We start from the raw sequence: 20,612 nt of genomic DNA, 5'->3' as shown, positions 1-20,612 counted from the left end.
TAAGAAAGGACAACATCATTTATTAAAGCAAAGATAAGCTTAATGCAAGCCATTGTTTTAGTTGTTAGCCTAGATAATAAATTATCTCTTCTAATACTTATACTGATATTATTTCACTGGCTCCTACGGAGGACCAGCACACACTTTGACAGGCAATTGAAAAGTTGATGTGCTTTTGAGTTAGTTTTATTAAGGAAGAGAATACTCAACAGCAAGTGATATTAACAGCACATTTTGAAGGTCTCTTGAAGATTTCAGACACTATGCACGTGTTTCATAGAGGAGTTCAGGATAGCCAGTCCATTGAGTTTCCGCAGTTGAATAACATGCCTGAAAAGACAACAGAAAGGTTGCTGCGGGCAGCAAGATTACTAACAATAAAAATTTTAAGCTTCCAGTGCTCTGCTATACCCCATGCCCAAACTCTCAAGGATGTTCAATGCCACATTCGATAAATTCCTCCTAAAGTAGTATGAGAAACAGAGTTTCCAGATCACTATTTCCCACAAAAAGGAAAATAAAACTAAATAATACTTGACAACTGCTCAAATAGGTGACATTTCAAATTAACAAAACTAAGAAAGTCAGGTGTTTCCCTTTTCTCTCTCCAGTGTGTTGCAAAACCTCAGAGCAGATACTTCATCGCTCGTTGGGGAGCTCCAGCGGAAGCAAGGTACTTTTTGGAACTTAAGCATTACTCCTTGCTGTCTGCAGCGGTTCAGGATGTATATTAATAAGCTGAACTCAGCTCCTCCGTCCTGAATGCAGTTCAAGATCCAGCTGACAGTTTGCAGCTAACTACAGCTTGACATATTCTTAGCAGGCAGCAGCAGACACGCTTTGCTGACATTTATACTTTGGTTTTGCTCTCTTTATTGTTCTGACCTCTACAGACTTGTGTAACACCACTCCTCCTCCTTCCATTCTTCTAGCGCAGGTAACACCAGAAAGCAGCATAAAATGAACTCCTTATAAAACATGTTAAGACAGACGAATAAAACCACAGGAGCCCTAAAGCAGTACTGTGAGGACAGTACCACAAGTGGGAATTCTAGTTGGAGGAAGGGGAATAGATTTCATGGAGCATTTATAAAAACTAATCACTTGCCCTGTACCTGCTTGCTCTACAAATAGAATTGACTTACACTGGTCAGTTTTTCAAGAATTGTCACCTGCTAACAACCAAACAGTGCAGGAGAACAAGTGTAATTTTTACAATACCTTGGTTCGGCGACGCAAAGCTTTCCTAGAGCAATGGCTGCATTCTCCTGCACTGAAGTTCTTGTAGCATCACCACCAGCGTGTTTCAACAAAATCATCACAACATTAGAATTCAGTAAGGATGTCGCTGCTCCGGGAACTGCGAGGCATTGGCCAAGGCAAAAAGCAGCATTTCCCACAATCATTTCATTCTCCGAGTCCAAGAGCTTCAGAAGCACACTGAACCCTGGGAGAAAGAGAGATTAATTGTACAGAATGCACACAGATTTGTTCAAGTAGCACTGATATTTTTCCCGTCTTTACCTAGACTCCTAGGGAGTGAGCATTGTTCAGTGTTGGGCATTTTTCTAGGAAACCTGGAGGTGCGAGGGAATTTCATAGCAAGGTTCAGGATCCAGCATGCAGTCTCAGCTGCACCTGCTTAGATGTCTTTCTCACAAAACTGAACCTACACTCTAAGAGGTTCTCTAGCACAGAGCTCGTGTTTCTGCATTTAACATTTCTCTGAAACTGAACATGCCACCTTTGCTGCTTGCAGGATCTTGCACTGGCCTCTCACCCCACCATACCGGCAGGGCATGCACAGAGCAGAGCACTTACACCTGACAGAAATGCTGCTGCAGAAAGAAGAGCTGAAAAAAAGGAACATAGAAAAGCTTTCTGTATCTGGTTAGCTAACATAAAGCAGCCCAGCTCATCTACTTCTATAACTAATGTGGAGTGGCAGAGCATTCTGCCTATACTCGACAGAGTTGTATAGCTCTTGCTGGCATCTGTAAGCAGCAGCAGCACCTCCAGCTACAGAATCTGGAAACACTCAGATAAACCACTTTCTAAATAAAATACAGCCACAGCTTTCACATGCATGAAGTTTCCTTGGGGGTTACATAAGTTTGCTTTGCTTTTCTTTAATGGTCCCATCTGTTCTTCCAGATCACATCCCACCTTTCCTGCTGCAATATCTTCTGAAAAGGGAGTGCTGCTCCAGACGGCATCAGCGCTGGTGCAGAAGCTGAACTAAGTGGCCCAGCTGGAATGCAATTTAATGTCATGGGACTACAGCTTGATTCCAACAGGCTCCTAGCACCAGGGCAACGTCTAGGTTGGCAAACAGAGGTGACAAAAATACGTAATAGTGACTTCTCGCAAGATTAATACCCAAAGTTCTGGTGGAAAGAATGAGAGTGAAGTGTTATTGCTAATCTGAGGAAGTGAAAGGTTCATCTACAGACGATACTGAAAATAATATGGGGTGTACAAAAGGAAGATGATTCTGTGAGAGGTTTTTAATGAGTGGAAATCCCTAGGGTTCAAGTTGAACTACACGAGCTGACAGTTTCTTGACAGGTTGAACCATTTAGATAAAACTTAAGTATTCTCTGTTGTAGGTACATTAGCATTAATTGAACCTGGGTTTTAAAGCAATCTAAGTAGTGTTATACCACATGACTAGAGCAAATATGCTCAAAAATACCCAAGGACACCTGTCTGATAGCATCATTCTGTCTCCATATCAATTTCCTTTTAATACCAGGCCAAATATCCACATGTGAATTGAAGGAAACTATAAACAGCCTCAGCCTCTGGAAATCAGATGTCTAAATGAGGTTTCTTATTTTAGCCACTAACTTTGGGATATAAAACGTAATTCAGTTACAGTTTACAACACTTCTTTCAAAACACATATACCTGTGGCTTTGAAAAAGCATATCAAGCCATTTTACTGAAGCACCGTTTCTCTAACTCAGGCTCATTATCTGATGTGCCTATTTCCATCCACACACAGAGCTAAGGCTCATTAAGCACTATTTCAGGATGTAAAATGGCACATGACTCAGAAAACACGGTAAAAGTCTTACAAGAGTGAAACCCAGTGTTCAGATCCATTCTAATGGGGAAGAACATATCTGGATGATGCTGAGATTACATCTCTGTGTTCAACCTCTAATTAGTGCAGCTGTCACTTACTTTTATCTGACTTCACTAGATCTTCTTGAGCTTGCCTGTTACTTCTGGTGCAGATGGAAAGGGTCTTTATACCGTAACTGGATGTGATCTGTCCTCCAGTCTAGATGTAATCAGAGTAAGGCATACATTAACAATATACATCATACCCCAACTTACTCAAGGCTACAGAATAGCTTAAGTATCATGGAGACAGTTAGGTATTCCTTACACGTAACCTCAAATACCAAATTAAGACCTTTGTAGAGTATATCTCTCAAGATGAACACAGGCTGAAAACGACGCAAGAACCACCTCCTTCCTGCAAGCCACGAACATAAAAAATTCTCTGAATTTCTGGAGCCCAATTTCTTTCAAACTATTAACTCCTCCGATGCTTGCTAGTTACAAGAGGCAAGCTGAATGGCACATTTTTCTAGACTACTTTTATCTGCCAATTGTAGAATGCACATCTGGCTGGGTGGATACACATTCTGCTGGATACACAGGTGTACAGCAAAACGCTGTCTACAGTTTTAACATACGCATGACTTAGGGAAACTTTGCTTCCAGGTTTGATTTAGCACTCACTGGTAATTAGGGGAAGGGGCTCCATTGCTTTTCAGTGGTCCAAATCAGACCATACCAGTTTTAAGATTTAATCCTCCAGCTGGGCCTGCAGTAGTGGATTCTTGAATTTGCAGGTCTCTGCAAGCAGAGCTGTGCAAAGGCATCTGACTCATACAGGAAGAGCTGAAAAATCTGGGCTATGGACCAGACTACAGAAGGCAGTCTAGTCTCCAAACCGGTGACCTAGCTGAAAATTAAACTTGAGAGCACTGTTACAACAGACAACAGGGATGCAGGCACATGCAGTCAGAGTGACCGCACAGGTCCTTCTCCAAGGAAAGGAGGCTAAACACAGAGGTAACTACAGTTTTCTTAAGGGACAATACAAGCAAAAATAGAGTAAATTTTTAAAAATTAATTTACTTTCAAGAATTTGATCATTTTCTTCACCACCCCTCCTTTCACTGCTTCTTCTATTGCTGAGGAGGACGCTGGCAGGATGCGACTTAGCACTCCAATGGCTCTCTTAATTAGAAAAGAGTGAGAAGGAAAAAAAAAAAGTTTATTTGTTCAGACTACTTTGAGAAGTTTTCAAATTATTCTAGTTTTTCAGAATAAAATCAAAGTAATTAAAGTGATAAAAGGAGAAATTTAAGGAAATATAATGAGAAACATCTTTAGGACATGGCTTTTTCATTGCTTACTGGAAACTGAACTCAGCACAGATTCTAAAGACTCAGTGTAGAAAGAGATGAGACCAAGCTGAGATCAAGACAACTCCCCGTATGTTTATTTATTGAAAAAAAATCCTAGTAGAAACCAGCCCAGCTAATTTTTCATTAGTCCATAGATATCCTACTTACTGTCACAATCCTTCCAACCTTATCCTTGAGGAGAGACATGCACCTGCTGCTTACGTCCACAGCGAAGTTCTGAAACAATGTGAAAAACTCATTGTTAGAGCAGAAATGGGTTAACAGACAAAAGTACTCTACCACAAAGAATCCAATGGAGATTGGGGCACACACGGCAGTAAGTTGCTAACACTTCAGCACCCAGATGTAACTTAAGAAATTCTTCCTTCTTGATGGAACCCCTGGTTTTAAATCATTTTGGAACGTGCCAAACACCCAAGAATATCACACAATTGGAGACAGATGCCAAACAAAGCACTTATACCACTATGGAAAGGTGTGTACTTTATACTATTTCTCTCATAACTGTGGGTATATGGGGGTGTGTGGTGGTGATGGAGGAGAAAATATAGTAATTTTTTTCTACTTCACACTCTGTGAACTACCCTTAATGGTAACCTTAAATGCCAATAAAAATTAAAAATTAACTGGACACCACAAAAATCCAGGGGTGGCAGCCTTCAAGTGCTCCAGCATGCCTGCTGTGAAAGAGGGCTCTAAATCCATTTAATGCAGTCAAGTTCTTTTTCACTGTACAGACTGCAAGGTCACAACATTCCACGATCATTCCCTTGCCTATACTATTGGAATGTTCTGGTATCAGGCTTCTATCAGGCCCATTTACAGTGACAAGGGAGGAGGATGCTCTTACTGCTCAAGCAACTCTGAATCTCTGAGGAAGTAATTATAAGAACAACGCTACCAAAGAACATTCATAGATCTTGTATACCTGGATGACCGCATTTGATTCAAGCAGTAGGTTCATCATTAGGCCCAGGACTGCAAATAAACACTCCTGGTATGTGGGTGTGCTGACATCAAGGCACTCGTCCTGTGTACAGAGGAGAAGAGTGCAATCAGTTCAGAGGTGCAGAATATGCACTTCCTCAGTGTGTATTCAGTGTGCTTACTTACACGGGGCATCGGTGTTCCCCTGATGCACCATGAACTCAGAAGGAAGAAAAAGTCCTGTGAGCACCAGAGCTCATGACACCTTTTTGATACAGATTCATTCTTGTGTTTGTTTCACTTTGGGATCTAAAGCTGCACACTCCAAACTTCCGATGTCTGGGCAGTTTACAGGATCCTTTCCCACCCTCTGGATTCTTTAGTTTCTGAGGACTAAGTTCATACCGCATCCTTAACCTGAAAGGGGCCACTTACAATAAGGGACCACTCACTCTCCTCCGCCCATTTATCCATCCACAGCTTATGTGGACAATGCATCGCTCTGACACCTTTATCCAGCTGCCAGATTTGAAAGACCTCAGTCAGGGGTTCAGAGCTATTAGGGGAGGCAGAAAACATGATCACACAGTGCCATTTCCACAGGAGGCAGGGCTGAACACACCATTCCAGGGAGCCATCAAGTTTCTTTACCACAAGCTTTAAGCACGCTTGCCAGCACTCCCTGCACTCAGCCATCTGCATTCGAATGACGACATCTGCACACAGGCTCCCCATGATGCCAATGCAACGGGCAAGGGCTGCCGGGTTCACCAGCCTGGCAGAAGTCTAAAAACAGAAGAGTGGAATAACAAATTAAGAACAAGTGACAAGGAAACAACAAATACATGTTCCTATCCATCTGGCAATGGAAAACAGGGTTCCAGAATCTCTCACCCACCTATACTAAATCCTGATTGTCCCAAGTCTGCAAGTCACCCTCATTTTCACAATGAATCTCCTGATGATGTTTTAAGAGTCTTGGGAAAACGTGACTGGATTCTGTGGTGCCTAACCTCAGGCTGTGAATATTTCCTACTATCACTTATTTAGGTCACAGAACAGAACATCCTCTGCTGCAGCTGTAATTCCAGTAAAGTATTTTCAAAAGGAGAGAGCAACAAGCAATGTAAAATTGCTATAATCACTGCATTGTCTTGGTGCTCGTTTGGAGAAGTGGAAGTATTTTCCTTTCCAACTGTATCTGCTGTTCTGCAACAGAACCAATCTTCCCTATCGTCTTCCCTCTTCCTGAGGACAGGTTTCTGTGCCAACAGTATTGTAAGTTTATAGCTTAAATAAACGATAACCAGGAAAGGGATCTGAACCACTAAACATCTTTGCCTTGTCACCTAATGCCACCTCTTCACCCTGACCTCTCAGATTAGAAAGAAACAGAGGAAGTCCCTATCCAAGATATAACAAGTTGATGACAGCGGATTAAAGTCACACTAAGAAGAGCGTAACACAAAGCCCAGGGTGAAATCCTGGCCTGAGAGATTACCAGTGGGAACCTGCAACCAAGTCCAGAGTTTTCACTGAACATTAAACTAGTAATGTGTAGAAGAAAGTAAGCATTAAGCATTGGAGACTGAGAACCTTTTCCTGAACAAAGCATATGACAAAACTGCATTTCTTACACCTACAGAACCAGAAACGTGGTAACTACTGCAGTTGTACCAGAGGGGTTCTGTCTAGGAGCAACTGGCTGTAAAACTGGAAAAGTGGTTGTAAGACATGTTTACACAAAAGTAAATCAGAAATAAAGAAACTGAGATCTCTCATACCAGCAACTGGGTGAATAAAGGTAAAGCACCTGTGGAAAACATGACACGACACTGGGTTTTGAACCTGTTGGGGGATAAAGAAAGCCACATTCGGACACCTAAAGTTTTAGACAAAAAACACAGACAAAGGCAACACAACAGCAACATAAAGACAAGATCACTAGCCTCTATCACCAGCTCATTTAGTACATTTCAAAGTACAACTTTATAAAAACAAATGAAGAAACCTCTACCTTTCCTCTTCAGTTAAATCACACAGTATGTTCATGGCACTGCTAGCCCTGGTATCACTGCTGTTGACAAATGTCATCAAAATCTGCAACCATCTGTTATTTAAAAAAAACCCAAAATTTTCGTCAGCTTTTGTTTAATTATTAAAGACCAAAATGGCATTTTTAGCACACCAACACAGTTTATGATCTTAAACTCCTTTGTGTTCAGACCAAGCTCTGCCCTCCAAATACACTCAGTCACCTAACTGCCATTAGAACAGTATTTTGGCACTAGATTCTCTCGCAATATCGTCTCTCCTTGCACAAGTACAGTGATTTTAACACATATAAAATTTCTGTCAGCATCAGAACATTTCATCAACATGTAAGCTTCACAGGCTTTTGAAGCTAAGCTGCTTTGCTGCTGGCGAACATCTTGGGGACAGACAAGTCGAATGCAACAGTCAGGACCAAGAACACCATCAGCACAGCCCAGTACTGAACAGCTGCAACAGACTGTAAAGGCCTGCAGGGAATGTCAATGTTGATGCTTGCATGGCTTAAAAGGACATGCTAAGCAAACCCAACAGTCTTTGAAGGCATTTAACTACAAAGCTTTATGGTAGCGAGATAAAAAATTAACCTCTGCCTGAATAAAAAAGACCATCATAGCATTCACCTTTCGAGCTTTTGGAATAGTGTGAGCTTGTGGGTGTGTGATTTGAACTGCATACAATTCACACGATTTCAGCCTGTGAACCCAGAAGCTCTGCCAAACAGTAAGTACAGCTGTAGTACGTATGCTGGGGTTTCCACGTGCTCCTCCACTGAGCTGAAATTCTCTGCCACTCTTCCCCAGCTTTGTAGCACAGTAAGAGAACCTATAGTCTTGTCTCTTTCTAATGATGATCCGACTGCTGAGAAGCTCAGTATCTGCAACATTACTTTCTGAACTTCCTAACTCTTTTCAAGCCATCAGGCCCAGGATCTCTTTCAGAAGCTGACAGAAGATTTTTCAGCCTCCTGGTATTTCAGGACATGGTGATATTATCTGCCTTTTTTAAGCATCCTTGCAGATGTGTAATTTCTTTAACCTTTCCTCCCAAAGAAAAATATCTCTAATTAGTGTTGTATATCATATAGTGAAGCGTATAGAACTGTTGGAGAATCTTTTCTGCTCATCCATTACTTCAAACGATGTAGTACAAAACAGTAAATTAAAATTTCTGCTCTGCTTAACTCCAGAAAGAAATAGCAGGGATAACACGATAAAGGTAATCAACTGTTGTTTCCTTCTGCACTCAGTGAGTCATGGCAACACTGAATAATCATAAATACCAATTACAAAATGAGAAGAGAGTCGCAGCTTGAAGCCACGAGCTATTAAGAAAGAGACAACAGCATAAGCTAGTTGTGCTTGACAAACACACACTTACTGGTTTACAACAAGGTAACTACACCTCAAAATTACATGAACGTGCTCAGGAACAAGCCCTTACTTTGTATGTTCACAGACATCTTCAGATACAAACTTTACTAAAGTTTTTCCCACACGCCTTTTAATTTTGCTTAGCTAGGCCCGTCCCTCAAGGACGGAAGTCTCAGTGTCATTATGTTCCTTTCAGAAAGCCTGTCCCCTTGGTGCTAGTGGAATGAGTTCTGAACAGCTGTGAACTCAGGCACTGAGGCAATGTTTCTGAGGTACAGTAGTGTTTATTACTTGGTTAGGTCCTGGTGCCTGACCAGCAGTCTCCTCCCATCCTCATTCTCTGAGTAAAGGGAAATTAGTGCCAGTGTTGCCTTCTGGATCTCTGACACCCCACAAGACAGCAGTTTTGGCAGCTGTGCATTCACATCAGGGTGAGTCAATAGAAGACGCTGATTTTCTGCTAAAGAAAGAGAAAATCCAAGAATAACGTCACACACAATGACATCCCCATTACTCTTACAATTTTTTTCCCCCTAGGTGCTGATTTAACAAGTTTAATGTCTTTATTTCATGCACTAATGTGCTCATTGACTCTGATGTGTTCATCTTGCATAACACTCCTGCAGTGCAATGGTAAAGGCAGAACACCCACTAATCTTTGTGGGTGAATGTCAAAGGAATTCAGCCTTCTCTAATGGCACTTCTATAAAACTCTGCTTTTTGCTGGTATAACTGCTTAAAAAAGACAAAATGATACAAGCGATATTATCTTAAGAGCAGCAATAATCACAGGGAATTTACTTTCCACCCCTTCAGTAGATTTAAAAAGCTTACAGAAGCAGACTGGAAATTTCACCTCATGATGCACGAAACTGCCAAACTTGTGTTAGCTGCTAATAGTATTGACCTGTAAAACTTTGTTTACAATAAGGTCTAGACCCAAGTGCTCTGGGAAAGTGACTTTCATGCCAAACAACAATTTTAGAGTCAGTAAGTGCCATATTAACAGTACATTAACAATGATTAACGTGGATTACATAGTATTACCATTCCCAGCGCAGACTGCTTGCCAAAGGAAGAGAAGAGATACAGTCATTTCCACTTCAGCAGTGTTTTTTCTCTCCGCACAAAAGCCCCTAAATTAGAAATGTTTGCTTGTAAAAAGAGCAAAGGACGTATCGAACAATTAGCTCTTTGGCTAGGGAAATCAGCAAAGCCCCACAGAGATGAGGCTCTGCCACACAAACACTTCAGCTCATAAGCTCTAAGCCCAGAGCATTGGTTAAACATTTTTACGACTATCAGACTTGTTTTCCAGAGGACCTCCCCCAAGATCAGATTTCTGATCCAGTAGCTCTACTCTCCCCTCAACAGGCCCAGACCCTATACAGGCATTCCCCAGCACAAAACAGTGATAAATTCAGTTCTGCACTGAGATAGTTGTGAATAGCCAGAGAGGAAAATCTTTGAGCCAATTTGGAAGTGCTTGATCTCTGAAGTCTGTTTACAGGCAACACTCAAAACACTAATAAGCCCCAAAGAACTCCCTGTGCTGCACTCCCACTGAGAGCCTTAAAGAACAGCTCTCCTGCCCTGCACAGCCCAAGCGTGCTCTTCTGAACCAACTTCATTGTGCAAAAGATGCGATTTGAAAATTTTGTACGTCTTATTTGTTCCCATTATCTATCTGAACCTGACTCTACAAATACACATTCAGACAAGAGATCCCTCTGAAAACAATGTTTATAAAGCAATACAGATAAACAAAGTCAGATCTGTTTCTTGATTACCAAAACACAATATAACGGCAACTAAGAAAATAACGTCAGCAGAAGATACAGGTCACCAGAGATGACCCTCTTCCTTGATTACAGGATTAGGGAGTTTCACAGGTTACATTACAGAGCTATATGGCCAAATATTTACTGATGACAATTAGTAGCACCAGGGAGTCTAGCCAGGCATTCTTAAGGCAACTAAGTGCTTTCAGATGTTCTTTTATATTAAGTTGAGGGGTTTTAGTTAGTGGGTTTCTTTTTTCATTTGTTTTTGAGTTTTTTGGGTTTGGTGTTGTTGGTTTTTTGTTGGTTTGTTGGGTTTTTTTGTTTTGTTTTTTTTTACAAATCTGCTCTCACCATGAGAGAGGATAACTGTACAGAAATAGGAGACAAAAGCAGAAATTCATTAATTCTGTCTGTTCACTGCATCTAAGAAAGCACTGTTTGTGCAGAAGTCAGATATGTCAGACCATTCAGACATTAAAATCTGTTATTGCATTATCTTTTAATCATTTCATCTGCATTTCAAGAGGTGATTGTGTTTCTTGAAAACAATATTTTCATTTCCTCATGCTGTTACACCCTACTGTTTTCCTTTGGAGAGCTCTTACCGTCTTATAATCTCGTTGTCTTTGAGGATACTGAAGCCATTGTTTGTTCTAAATAAAGTTTGCTCAGTGCCTGAAAAATTCAGAGATAAACAAATCAGCCCTATGGTCTATCTGGCCGATGTATTATGGTGAAGGCAGACTCCTGCTCTTCTGTAACAGAGTGTTAAAAGAAAAGGTCACTGAATCAACAGCTCTGGGGAAAGAACACCATTAATAGTGTGGAAAAGCTCCAAGAATGCAACTTGAAGCAGAAGCACCTTTGAAGCTGAAGACTGCTCTAATTCATGCCTCGTGCTGTAAAGAATAACTGACTTCAAGTTAACGGGTTTTTAGGTAGACTGAAACATGAGACCAGCTGTGCAAATCAATTTGCTTCAACAGAGAATTACAAATATTTCTAAATAAATGAAACAGCTCTTAAGAGACCCAAATCTCTAAGAAGTCTTAACAGCTCAGCTACAACATCAGTCTAGTTCTAAAAATATATATGTAAATTTCTACTGGCCATAAATTTTGAAATATCAAATATTGCTGATTTGATGTTTTAAACGCAGGAATAGTTTTCCCCATTCCTTTAAAAATTACTCCACTTGTATTCATCTACTTGGATTATAACTCCCTTGATCAACAACCTTTGCATCAAAGACTTACAGTCTTTCACGGCTCCTGTCAGAAGTCTGATCCCTCCTGTATAGTCCAGGACATTCTGGTCAGGCCTATCAAGTTTCTGTAGCAGTTCTTTTATGGACAGAGCAGCAAACTTTCCAGATTGAACTTCCTGCATTGCTCTCTCTTCATCTTTCACTCTCTTCTCCTCCAAGTTTACCTCGTTCATGCAATCTTGGAAGTCAAAAGAAAACAAAGCATGGCAGTTGCATGTGTTGAGATGGTCAAATGTTAAGTGAAAAATGAAGTTGACTCCATGACAGAGAGATTCTACGTACAGATGCAGAGAATGACCCACAGCTCTGGGGAGTGAAACAGAGCTTAAAGAAGAAACAATCAGAAACAACAGCTGCATGAAGAGACTCCACTGAAAGGTCTGAAGAGCAGCACGGTGGTTTCAATTAAGTTCCATCTTGACCAGAAAACAAGGGATGGCAGTGTAAAAATTTCTATTTCTTACCTTTAAATAGGTTTTCCTTCTGGGGATCAATTTGTAAGATCTTCTCATAACACTGCCTGGACTTAACAGAGAAAGAAATGGGCTCTCAATTTAAGATATAAAAGGGAAAATGATGAAAAGAATATATCCTAGTCAGAGTCACCCTGTTAAAGCTCAAAAGTTCTTGGGCCACAGTACTTAATAAACATGAAAAATAAAATTTATGGAAACACACAAGTCAAAGCTTTCATAATTAAAAATGTAAGTTGAATATTATTCTCAGTCCCTACATCTGCCTGCTATTTCAAACTAAAAGGAAAATTTCAAGTACAAAACCTATGAACATACTCGCAGGAACAAAAAAGCAAGGTTTCAGTGAGAAAACAGAAGATGAGGCACAGCATTAAACCTGCAGGAACTGTAATTACTAGCAGAGATCAGGCACGTGCATCTTTATCTTTTATTTGTGCATTTTGTGTATCTTGAGCATACACTCAGAAATAAACTGATCACCAAGCTTACAACAGGGAAGACCCCTCTTCGCAGATCAAGCTGCCAAGAACAACTCAAGGTGGATTTCATGTGACTCGTATTGTCCATGCTCTGCAGTTACTTGTAGTGAAGTCATGTCTGACAAGATCAGAAATGCTTTTGAGCTTGGCTGCTCTCCTCTTCAGGCTCTTTATTATTTTTGAGGATGAAAGGTCAGGGTTGCACTAAAATATCCGGCAGCTTACTTCAAGCTTAAGTATTTCTTATTAGAATGTTCCATTATTTTAACAGTACTTATGCTTCCATAGGTTTTCACGCATGAAATGCACAATGAAATCTTTTATTCAACATTCATTTCACTAGGATCTTGGAAAAAAAAATGATAATCACTCTCACTAGCATCTTTCATCTTAACAGTTCACTTAACTTGAAATTTGTAGAGATTTTTCTCATCCACAGGTGATGTGCAATCATTTCTTAGTTATATGCAGCAACAGATTAGTAACACCCGCTGCACAGAGCAAGTTAAGATAAAAGAAGTGAAATATACTTTACTCAATTGTCTCTTTGGGGGAAATATAGTCACTGCTAGTAGACTGCAATCACAAGAGTCTGCAGTACCTGACAAGGACACTCCTTCATTCTGGTCCTTACCTGAGCTGAAATATGGCACTTCCAGCACTACCACGTCCCCGAGGATGCACTGCTAATATCTATCTTGAAGCACTTCACCAGAAGTGCCAAACATGGGATCCTCTGAGTGAACACACAATCCTTGCAGACTCCTCAAACACTCACCCAGTCTAGACTCAAGCCTCACAGCAGCAGATAAAGCTTGCTGTCTTGGTGTCTGACAGCCGAGTGGTGACAAATTCCCACCAGATAAACCATGTATACTGAGTAGAAAATTCCCTCATTCTTTTGAGGTTGATTAGAGTACAATCTTGTAGTGTACAGCTACACAGAAGCGTCCTTCTACATTTTGTGTGTACCAAAGTAAAGGACACAGGCTATTCTACTAGATGTGGAAAGAAGACTTGACTTTAGAATTACTAGTCTTTGCAAAGCACAGAAAATTTCTCTGAAGTCTAAAGGCTCAGCATACTTCCATATGACCGATTTTTAAGGTCACAGATTTCTGCCTCTCACCCACAACATCACATCAAAAGCAGAACAAAACATGGTCCCACAGCCACAAGATTTGGTCAGCTTACCTCACTGTAGCGCTTCAGGGCCAAGTGAGCTTTCCCCATTAGAAAACAGGCTTTAATACATTTTTCATTGCACTGTGTTAAAAAAGGAATTGTTAGTTATGTGTTTATAAATTTAAACCTTTTAATATTTTTTCCAGCCTTCTGATTAATAGTTATAGCTACCCAAAATAACTGTAAGCAGAGAAGTGGGTGTTCATACCATCTACTAGATGCACCTAAATTTTATGTGCTGAATTATTACCTCCTGGTACCAACTTTCCTTCCCTATGCAAGGACCACAGGCCTCGGTCTGGGTAAAGGTGGAAAGCAGCGGGTGCGAATATCCTTCCCAGAAAACTGCACTGCAGGCAATATAAGCAGACGCTTATGCTATTAGGTATTAAGGCCTGCAGCAACAAGTCTACAATCACAGACTTCTGTAACAACAGAATTTCCGTGTGTCTTTTGATTAGCCAGGAATGAAAAAGGTACTAATTTTCATTAGCTGTGCACAAGACAAAGCAAGGAAACATCTAGCTCAACACTAACAGATTAGGTAATCTTTTCCAGTTCAATTGTGTGTCAAAAATACCGATTTCTTGAAATGGTGCTGCCAATATTATTAATAATCTGTGTTGTAGTCATGGACACTGCTGATGTAACACAATTGAATAATTTGGATTCAGTTCTTTGGCATTTTATATAATCTTTACCTTTCCCACCAGATCCGGTCTTTGTGAGCTTAAAGAGGTCCTTTTCCCCTTTTAGAAGGGTAGGCAAGATATCGTGTGCCAGCGTGTGCAGTTAATAGCTCGTTACCACTTATAATAAACTTTTTAATTAAAATCTCTTAAGAGCTAGAAAAGCTTCTGCACACAGGCAGCACTGAAATATTAACTGCTTTACACTATTCAAGTTAACTCAGGATGCAGGAATCTGTGCACCACCACCATATTCTTTCATTTCCATTAGCAAGTTGTCTCCATGTCATCAGTTACCCACAAACCTGCCTTCCAGGAGCACTTAACCTGTTCATAAAAGACAGATTCCTGTCAAAGTTACCTTTAATGCCCATTCACAGTCACCAATGGCTTTTTCATACTCATGCATCTTCAGGTAGGCCTGAAATAAAGCCAAGAGAGTTCAGATGGAACAGTTAGAATACTTCAAACAACTTCCACTAACTATTGTACAAACATTACCTAATTAAAAAAAGATAAAGTCAGTCTGTTGATTTGCCTAGCCATTGATTTTGCAGGATAATTACCATCTGTTTCTTAAACATGTCTTCCATCTGCTTGGAGTTTGTAACTTAGAATAAATTTAATAATAAAAAATTCAATACACACATGGATTATACAAAGGCAAGTAGAGAATGCAAAGCAAACGTTAACATTCTAGTTATAAAAGTGATCCCAAACTAAATAAAAAAAATATCAGTGCATTTAAATAAAACTATGAACTAGAACTATTTATTTGTTCCCCACTTATTCAAGCGGAGCAGGGGTTCACCTGTGCCACATCCAAGATGGAGGAGACACAAACACCCCCTGAGGAATGACTAGCCACAGCAGAACTAAAGCTTCTGAGGAATTTGGACACATTGATCAAGAGGGAAGAATTTACACCTTTAATGATCTTCTTTGTGCAACTCTTTCATTAAGTTTGTAAAAAGATTAAAATCTTCAGTCTGCACTGTATCGCTGTTGACTTCCAGCCACAGTAAAAATTAACTGTTGATAATATGGCAGCAAAGCAGAACTCATTAATTCCCGGTAGAGGAGGAAAAATTGTCTGCTCCCTTTTTTAAGCCTCTCTGTAAGGCAACATATCTTACCTTTTTGGAAATTCACTTATATAACAGAACAATCTTCTTAGGTTCTATCCTGGCAAAGTAACAGTAAAAGCAGTATAGTGGTAGCTCATTTCCACACACTGACCTGTGCTCTGTTTGTGTAAAGTTCCTGCTTATCTTTCAGTTTTTCCAGACCTTCAGTGTATCTCTGAATGGCTATGACATAGTCTCCTTTCCTGAAGGCATCGTTTCCCTTCTCTTTCAGAGCTGCAAAATAACAGACATGTATTCAAAAACATGCATTTGGTTTTTATTTCCCCAAATGGTGACTGAGGAAACAGAAGCCAGTCTCCTGTTGGAACAGCCATCAAGATTCCAGTCCAGCTTCACTGCAGCTGTCTTCACTAGCCATTATTTGCAAGGGACCTGTGAGCTGTTCAGTGCACATGATCTCCATTCCTCTTTCAGAGGGCAAACTGCATTTGTCTCTACCTAACCCACCTCTGAAATACTCAGACTCACTCCCTCCATCCCAAACCCTTAGCATAAAGATGGCAGTATGGAGAAGAACAGGTTGCAACAACTCTGTGAAGTATATAACCCCATTATATCCAGCTAATCACCGCTGCGGACATCAGACAACCAAAGCACTCTCAGTGTGCATAAGAATGGCACTAACAGAGGTACCTCAACAGCCTCTTAAATCAGCCCAGTTCCTGCTAAGTAGTTTTTGAAGGCATTAGCTAGAAAAACCTTTAGCAATTACCATTTGCTAAGCGTTCGTTTCTCTTCCTTTGCTTAGCTCGTTCTTTTGCATCCTGTTCCAAAATTGCTAGAAAGCCGTCTTTGAGCCAGGAGAGTTGGTGGTATTTTAGTTAAAAAAACAAACAAACAACAACCAAACAAAACAAAACCACAAAAGAAAAGCTTCATTAAAATCAATCTAGAGATGAGGAAAAAAAGTAATTTCTAAGGTATTTCTGAGTAATTTCTCTACAAAGAAAATATTAAAGGGGACATTTTAACAATTAACTGAAACACGAATGACAAGCTATACAGATAAAGACCACTTAGGATTTGCATACTTGCCTCAAAGTATCTCATCTCTAGAGAAAAACTTGTTTCCTCTAAAATTCAGAATACTAACTTTTTAGATGAGAGGCCAGAATGTGATAACAAAACTACAACAAGCCTCCTACTATGAACAAGTACAGCCACACTGGTAAGATCCTTGAGTGTGCTGCTAGATCTGACTGTATTTTTATTAAGAAGTCACTAAAGAAGTTAGCTTTGACTTTGGCAGGAGTGGAATTAGGTCTTGCATGAAATACCAGCAATCCTTAACTCCATCTCTACTAAAACAGATCGAAGTGATGCTAAATACTAGAGAGAACACTGCCTTACCTGCATTCACTGCCTCTGTATTTGCCGTATCCTAAAAAAAAAGGAGAAACACAGCACATGCATGTACACACATAGATGTTTTGGTAAAACTGAGAGCAGCAAGGGAACACTTGGTTAAGCTGTTTAAAGCTACTGGGTATCCGAAACTGCCAGGCTGATGCATACTGGGAATATCAAATTGACCCTTAAGCAAAGGATAGTAAGGGCTTAATAATTTTTTACGTTACTGGAAAGATTTCCTTTAATGGGACACGCCACTGAAATCCAAACTCTACTGCAGGAATTAAAGCCTAATGAACTTAATGAAGGCACCCTTCTGTCTTTGGCTAGTTTTGCTTAAGTTCCTGAAGCGCAGGTAAAAGCTACAAGTTATGACACCTCAGAGCTCCCATTCAACTTGGATAAATCCAACAGAAGTATTCTGTGTTATTAGCAGTCTTAAGGCAAAGAGAAGGCAACAGCAAGTACCTCCCAATAAAATAATTAGTGAAAAAAATAAAGTCACACTCAGAACATACTTGTAAGTATTGCTCAAAACTTCTTCTCCTGGGCAAGGAATGTGAATTAGTGTTATTTAAAAGACCTAAAGTGCATGCAGCTTGAACTTCAAAGGGAAAAAAACCCTTACAGAAGGTCCTGCGTTGATGACAGTTCTGTTCACTGCAGTCCTGCTTTCTTCCTCCTTGCTGGTTTCTGGGTCATGGAACCTTTTCTCTATTTCAGCAATGGTTTTTTCCTGGACAGCTGGGTCTGTGGAATTCAAGCCTTGCAGTAAAGTGGCTAAAAAGGGGATGGAAAAAAAAATATATTTAAGAAGAGATATACACAAAGGACTGTAAGTGGTCCTGGAGGGAGCAGACCAGTCGCGCCTCTAATGACATACACTTTTGAAGGCACTGGCGAGCAGCCCGGCTATTACAAAGGGAAATATTTACAAATACAGCTTCCTGTATACAAATACACTTCCAAGCGCTACCTACGGCTTCTGCGTTATAAAAATTCCTAGGTTTAGAAAGCAACTCTGGGCACCCACAAAGCCTCACCACACCTGAGCTCTTAAGACTTCGCACAGACCAAACTCGGACCGGGGCGGGGGGGGGGGGGGGGAAGGGGGGAGCGGGCATTTTCCTCTCCCCATTCCTTCCCTCCCCCGCTCCTTTCAGCCCCCAGGGCCCTGTCTGAGGAGAACGGGCCCGGGCCCGGGCCCGGGTCCCACCGCCCCTCTGAGGAGAACGGGCCCGGGACCGACTCTCACCGCCTCCCCGCGGGCGGCACCACCCCGCCGACCCCCAGCCCCGCCCCCCCAGCCCCCCAGGGGCGGCCGGCCAGCCCGGGTCCCCCCGCACACTTACTGACGCCGTCCACCCGGCGGAGGAACCGCTGGAAATCCTCCTCCAGCCGCGGGGCCAGCATGGCGCCACCAGGGCCGCCGAGCGCTGCCATGGCAACCGCGCCGCCGGCCGCGCGCCCGGCGCGGCGCCCTCGGGGGCGGGGCTATGCAAACGAAGGGGCGGGCGGGCGGTGGCCGCCATTTTGTGGCTGGCCGGTACCTCACCCGCGGGGCCCGCCGCCGCCTCAGCGCGGACCGTCACGGCTCCGGTGCCGCTGGGTGGCTGCGCCGCCGCCCCCCGGGCACAGCCGGCTGCTGTCCTCCGCCCTGTCCGCGGCTGGGCTGCCCTCCCTTAGATAAACCACCGCGGGGGTGGGGGCGCCACGGCCCGCGGCCCCCCGCGGCTCCAGCGTGCAGCGAGGGGTCCCTCTCCTGGCGCAGCGCGGCCCCTGCGTTTGTGGAAACTCCAGAATTCTTCCTACTCTGATTGTTAAACTATATGTGTACGGAGTTCGGGTCAGGCTGACCCTCTGGAGTCGTCAGGAATGGCTAATAAAGGGACTTGCAATCGCGGGAGGCAGCTTTGGGAGAGGCAAAACAGAACACCCGATGTTTGTGGTGGCCTTGTTCACGTTAAGCTGCTCCGTGAGCTCTTGGGGCCTTCAGCCTCGCCCTGGCAGTGAATGACCTGCCTTATAATGCTGAAAATCACCCTGTAAGAGAAAGGCCCAGGCCCACCACGAGACCTTTCCTCGGACAGCATGCATAGTAGCAAAACAAGTAATAGCTATGCAAACACGTAGTCAATCATCTGTATGGGCCTGGCAAGGAATGTGTGGTAAGATTTTGTATATAACGCCTGTAACTTTGTACTGCAGCATGCCAGCTTTGTTTGGTGGCATCCAGACTTGTGCAACCTGTAGTAAAACAGTATCTCGGTGCGTGAGATCGGCTGGTTGCACACCAGGAATGGGCTCACAATGTACAGATGGCTGTAATGTGCAGAATGGTGCGGAGGGGCCCTTGGCCGCAGCCCTTCCCGGTGAGCCCTGCACGGATACCTACAGCACAGCGGGGAGGCTCCGGGGAGCCACTGTCTCCATCCTGGCTTTCCTCGCTTAATTTCTGACTTCAAATCTCAGCACAATGCTCCACCGATTGCTGAGCGGAATATGCTCCTTTCCCCTCTGCTGAACAGGTCGGCCTTTGCCTCGCAGCCCCAGCGCGCACAAACCAGAAGTGAGATCGATCTGCTGCTGCTCCCTCCTGCATGTTGTTTTATCAAAACATAGATCTGGGCTTGATTTGGCACAGCAAGGAGGGTAGCTGCCCTGCTGGCAGCTAACAGCAGGGAGCACATCAGCATGGGCCTGTTATTTCCCTAAGGAGCGTTTAAGATCATTTTAATCTGCCTTTTTTAATGCCCAAAGTCATCTTCTGTTCATACGCAGGGATCAGGAATGGGGTAGCATGGGCAAAAAATCCGTGAAAGGGACTTCTTTGGTTAATAGAAAGATCAGCTGAACTGGAGTTTAGCAGACCTGCCATCTGGGAGAGGGAAGCTGAAGAAAGAAACGTGACCGCTCATCCACAACCAATACCCTCAAGCGCCCGTTGCCCTGATTTTTATACCAGACTTGGATTCTTTTTTAAAATAACCTTTAAGGACTGGGGCTTTCTCAAGCTTTCATTGGGAAGGAGAAAGACTAGAGTCAGCTGAGGGTTAAACCCTCACCGGGAACTACTTTTCCTTCCCTCCACATTAAGGGTCTCAGCAGCTCCCCAGAGCCAGCGCAGCCCTTTCCGGGGTGGGACACGCAGCCTGTCACCAGTGAGACAGCCAGAGGATGGCACCATCCTCCAGCACAAAAAGCAGCTGGCCAGCTGGGAGCAAAGCTGTGACTGCAGGCCTGTTCCTGCTTTGTTGCTTGTGCCACCAGTCAGCCTCCGTGCTCCTACCAGTCAGGATTGTGCACTGCGTGTGCTGCCAAACGCAGGGTGCCCACCCAGCTGTGCTGTGGATCTGCGGTCTGTCCAGGTGGGTGAAGCCACAGGAAAGGAGACACAGTGGCTGTCTGGTCTCCAGCAGCACACACAATGG

The 20,612-nt window shown here is 42.6% G+C and overlaps 1 protein-coding gene across 1 annotated transcript; it reads right to left on the bottom strand.

Annotated features, from left to right (window-relative positions):
- Nucleotides 1-18,651, bottom strand: TTC12 (tetratricopeptide repeat domain 12). The gene is made up of 21 exons (XM_055728684.1): nt 18,534-18,651; nt 17,810-17,961; nt 17,182-17,212; nt 16,544-16,621; nt 15,923-16,044; nt 15,045-15,104; nt 14,004-14,075; nt 12,319-12,379; nt 11,844-12,032; nt 11,193-11,262; nt 9,851-9,939; nt 9,095-9,263; nt 7,396-7,488; nt 7,163-7,226; nt 6,030-6,164; nt 5,380-5,481; nt 4,599-4,667; nt 4,159-4,260; nt 3,190-3,289; nt 1,222-1,447; nt 1-330 (listed from the first exon to the last, which is right to left on the bottom strand). The coding sequence occupies exons 1-21, from the start codon at nt 18,622-18,624 to the stop codon at nt 255-257; spliced, it is 2,151 nt and encodes a 716-aa protein (XP_055584659.1). The 5' UTR covers nt 18,625-18,651; the 3' UTR covers nt 1-254.
- Nucleotides 18,652-20,612: the final 1,961 nt, after the last annotated feature.

The sequence above is a fragment of the Falco cherrug genome, chromosome 17 (assembly GCF_023634085.1).
Source record: "Falco cherrug isolate bFalChe1 chromosome 17, bFalChe1.pri, whole genome shotgun sequence".
Taxonomy (NCBI): Eukaryota; Metazoa; Chordata; class Aves; order Falconiformes; family Falconidae; genus Falco; species Falco cherrug.
The sequence above is the reverse complement of the archived record's forward strand: the minus strand, read 5'-3'. Positions and strand labels throughout refer to the sequence as shown.

What these genes read in the sequence shown, in the direction of transcription:
- TTC12 (XM_055728684.1), bottom strand. Translation starts at nt 18,624, where the DNA reads ATGGCAGCGCTCGGCGGCCCTGGTGGCGCCATGCTGGCCCCGCGGCTG. An exon ending in CCCTGAAGCGCTACAGTGAG is followed by an intron (nt 12,380 to 14,003) that starts GTAAGCTGACCA and finishes TTCTCTGTTAAG; the next exon opens with TCCAGGCAGTGTTATGAGAA. An exon ending in AATCAAATGCGGTCATCCAG is followed by an intron (nt 4,668 to 5,379) that starts GTATACAAGATC and finishes ACATTGTTTCAG; the next exon opens with AACTTCGCTGTGGACGTAAG.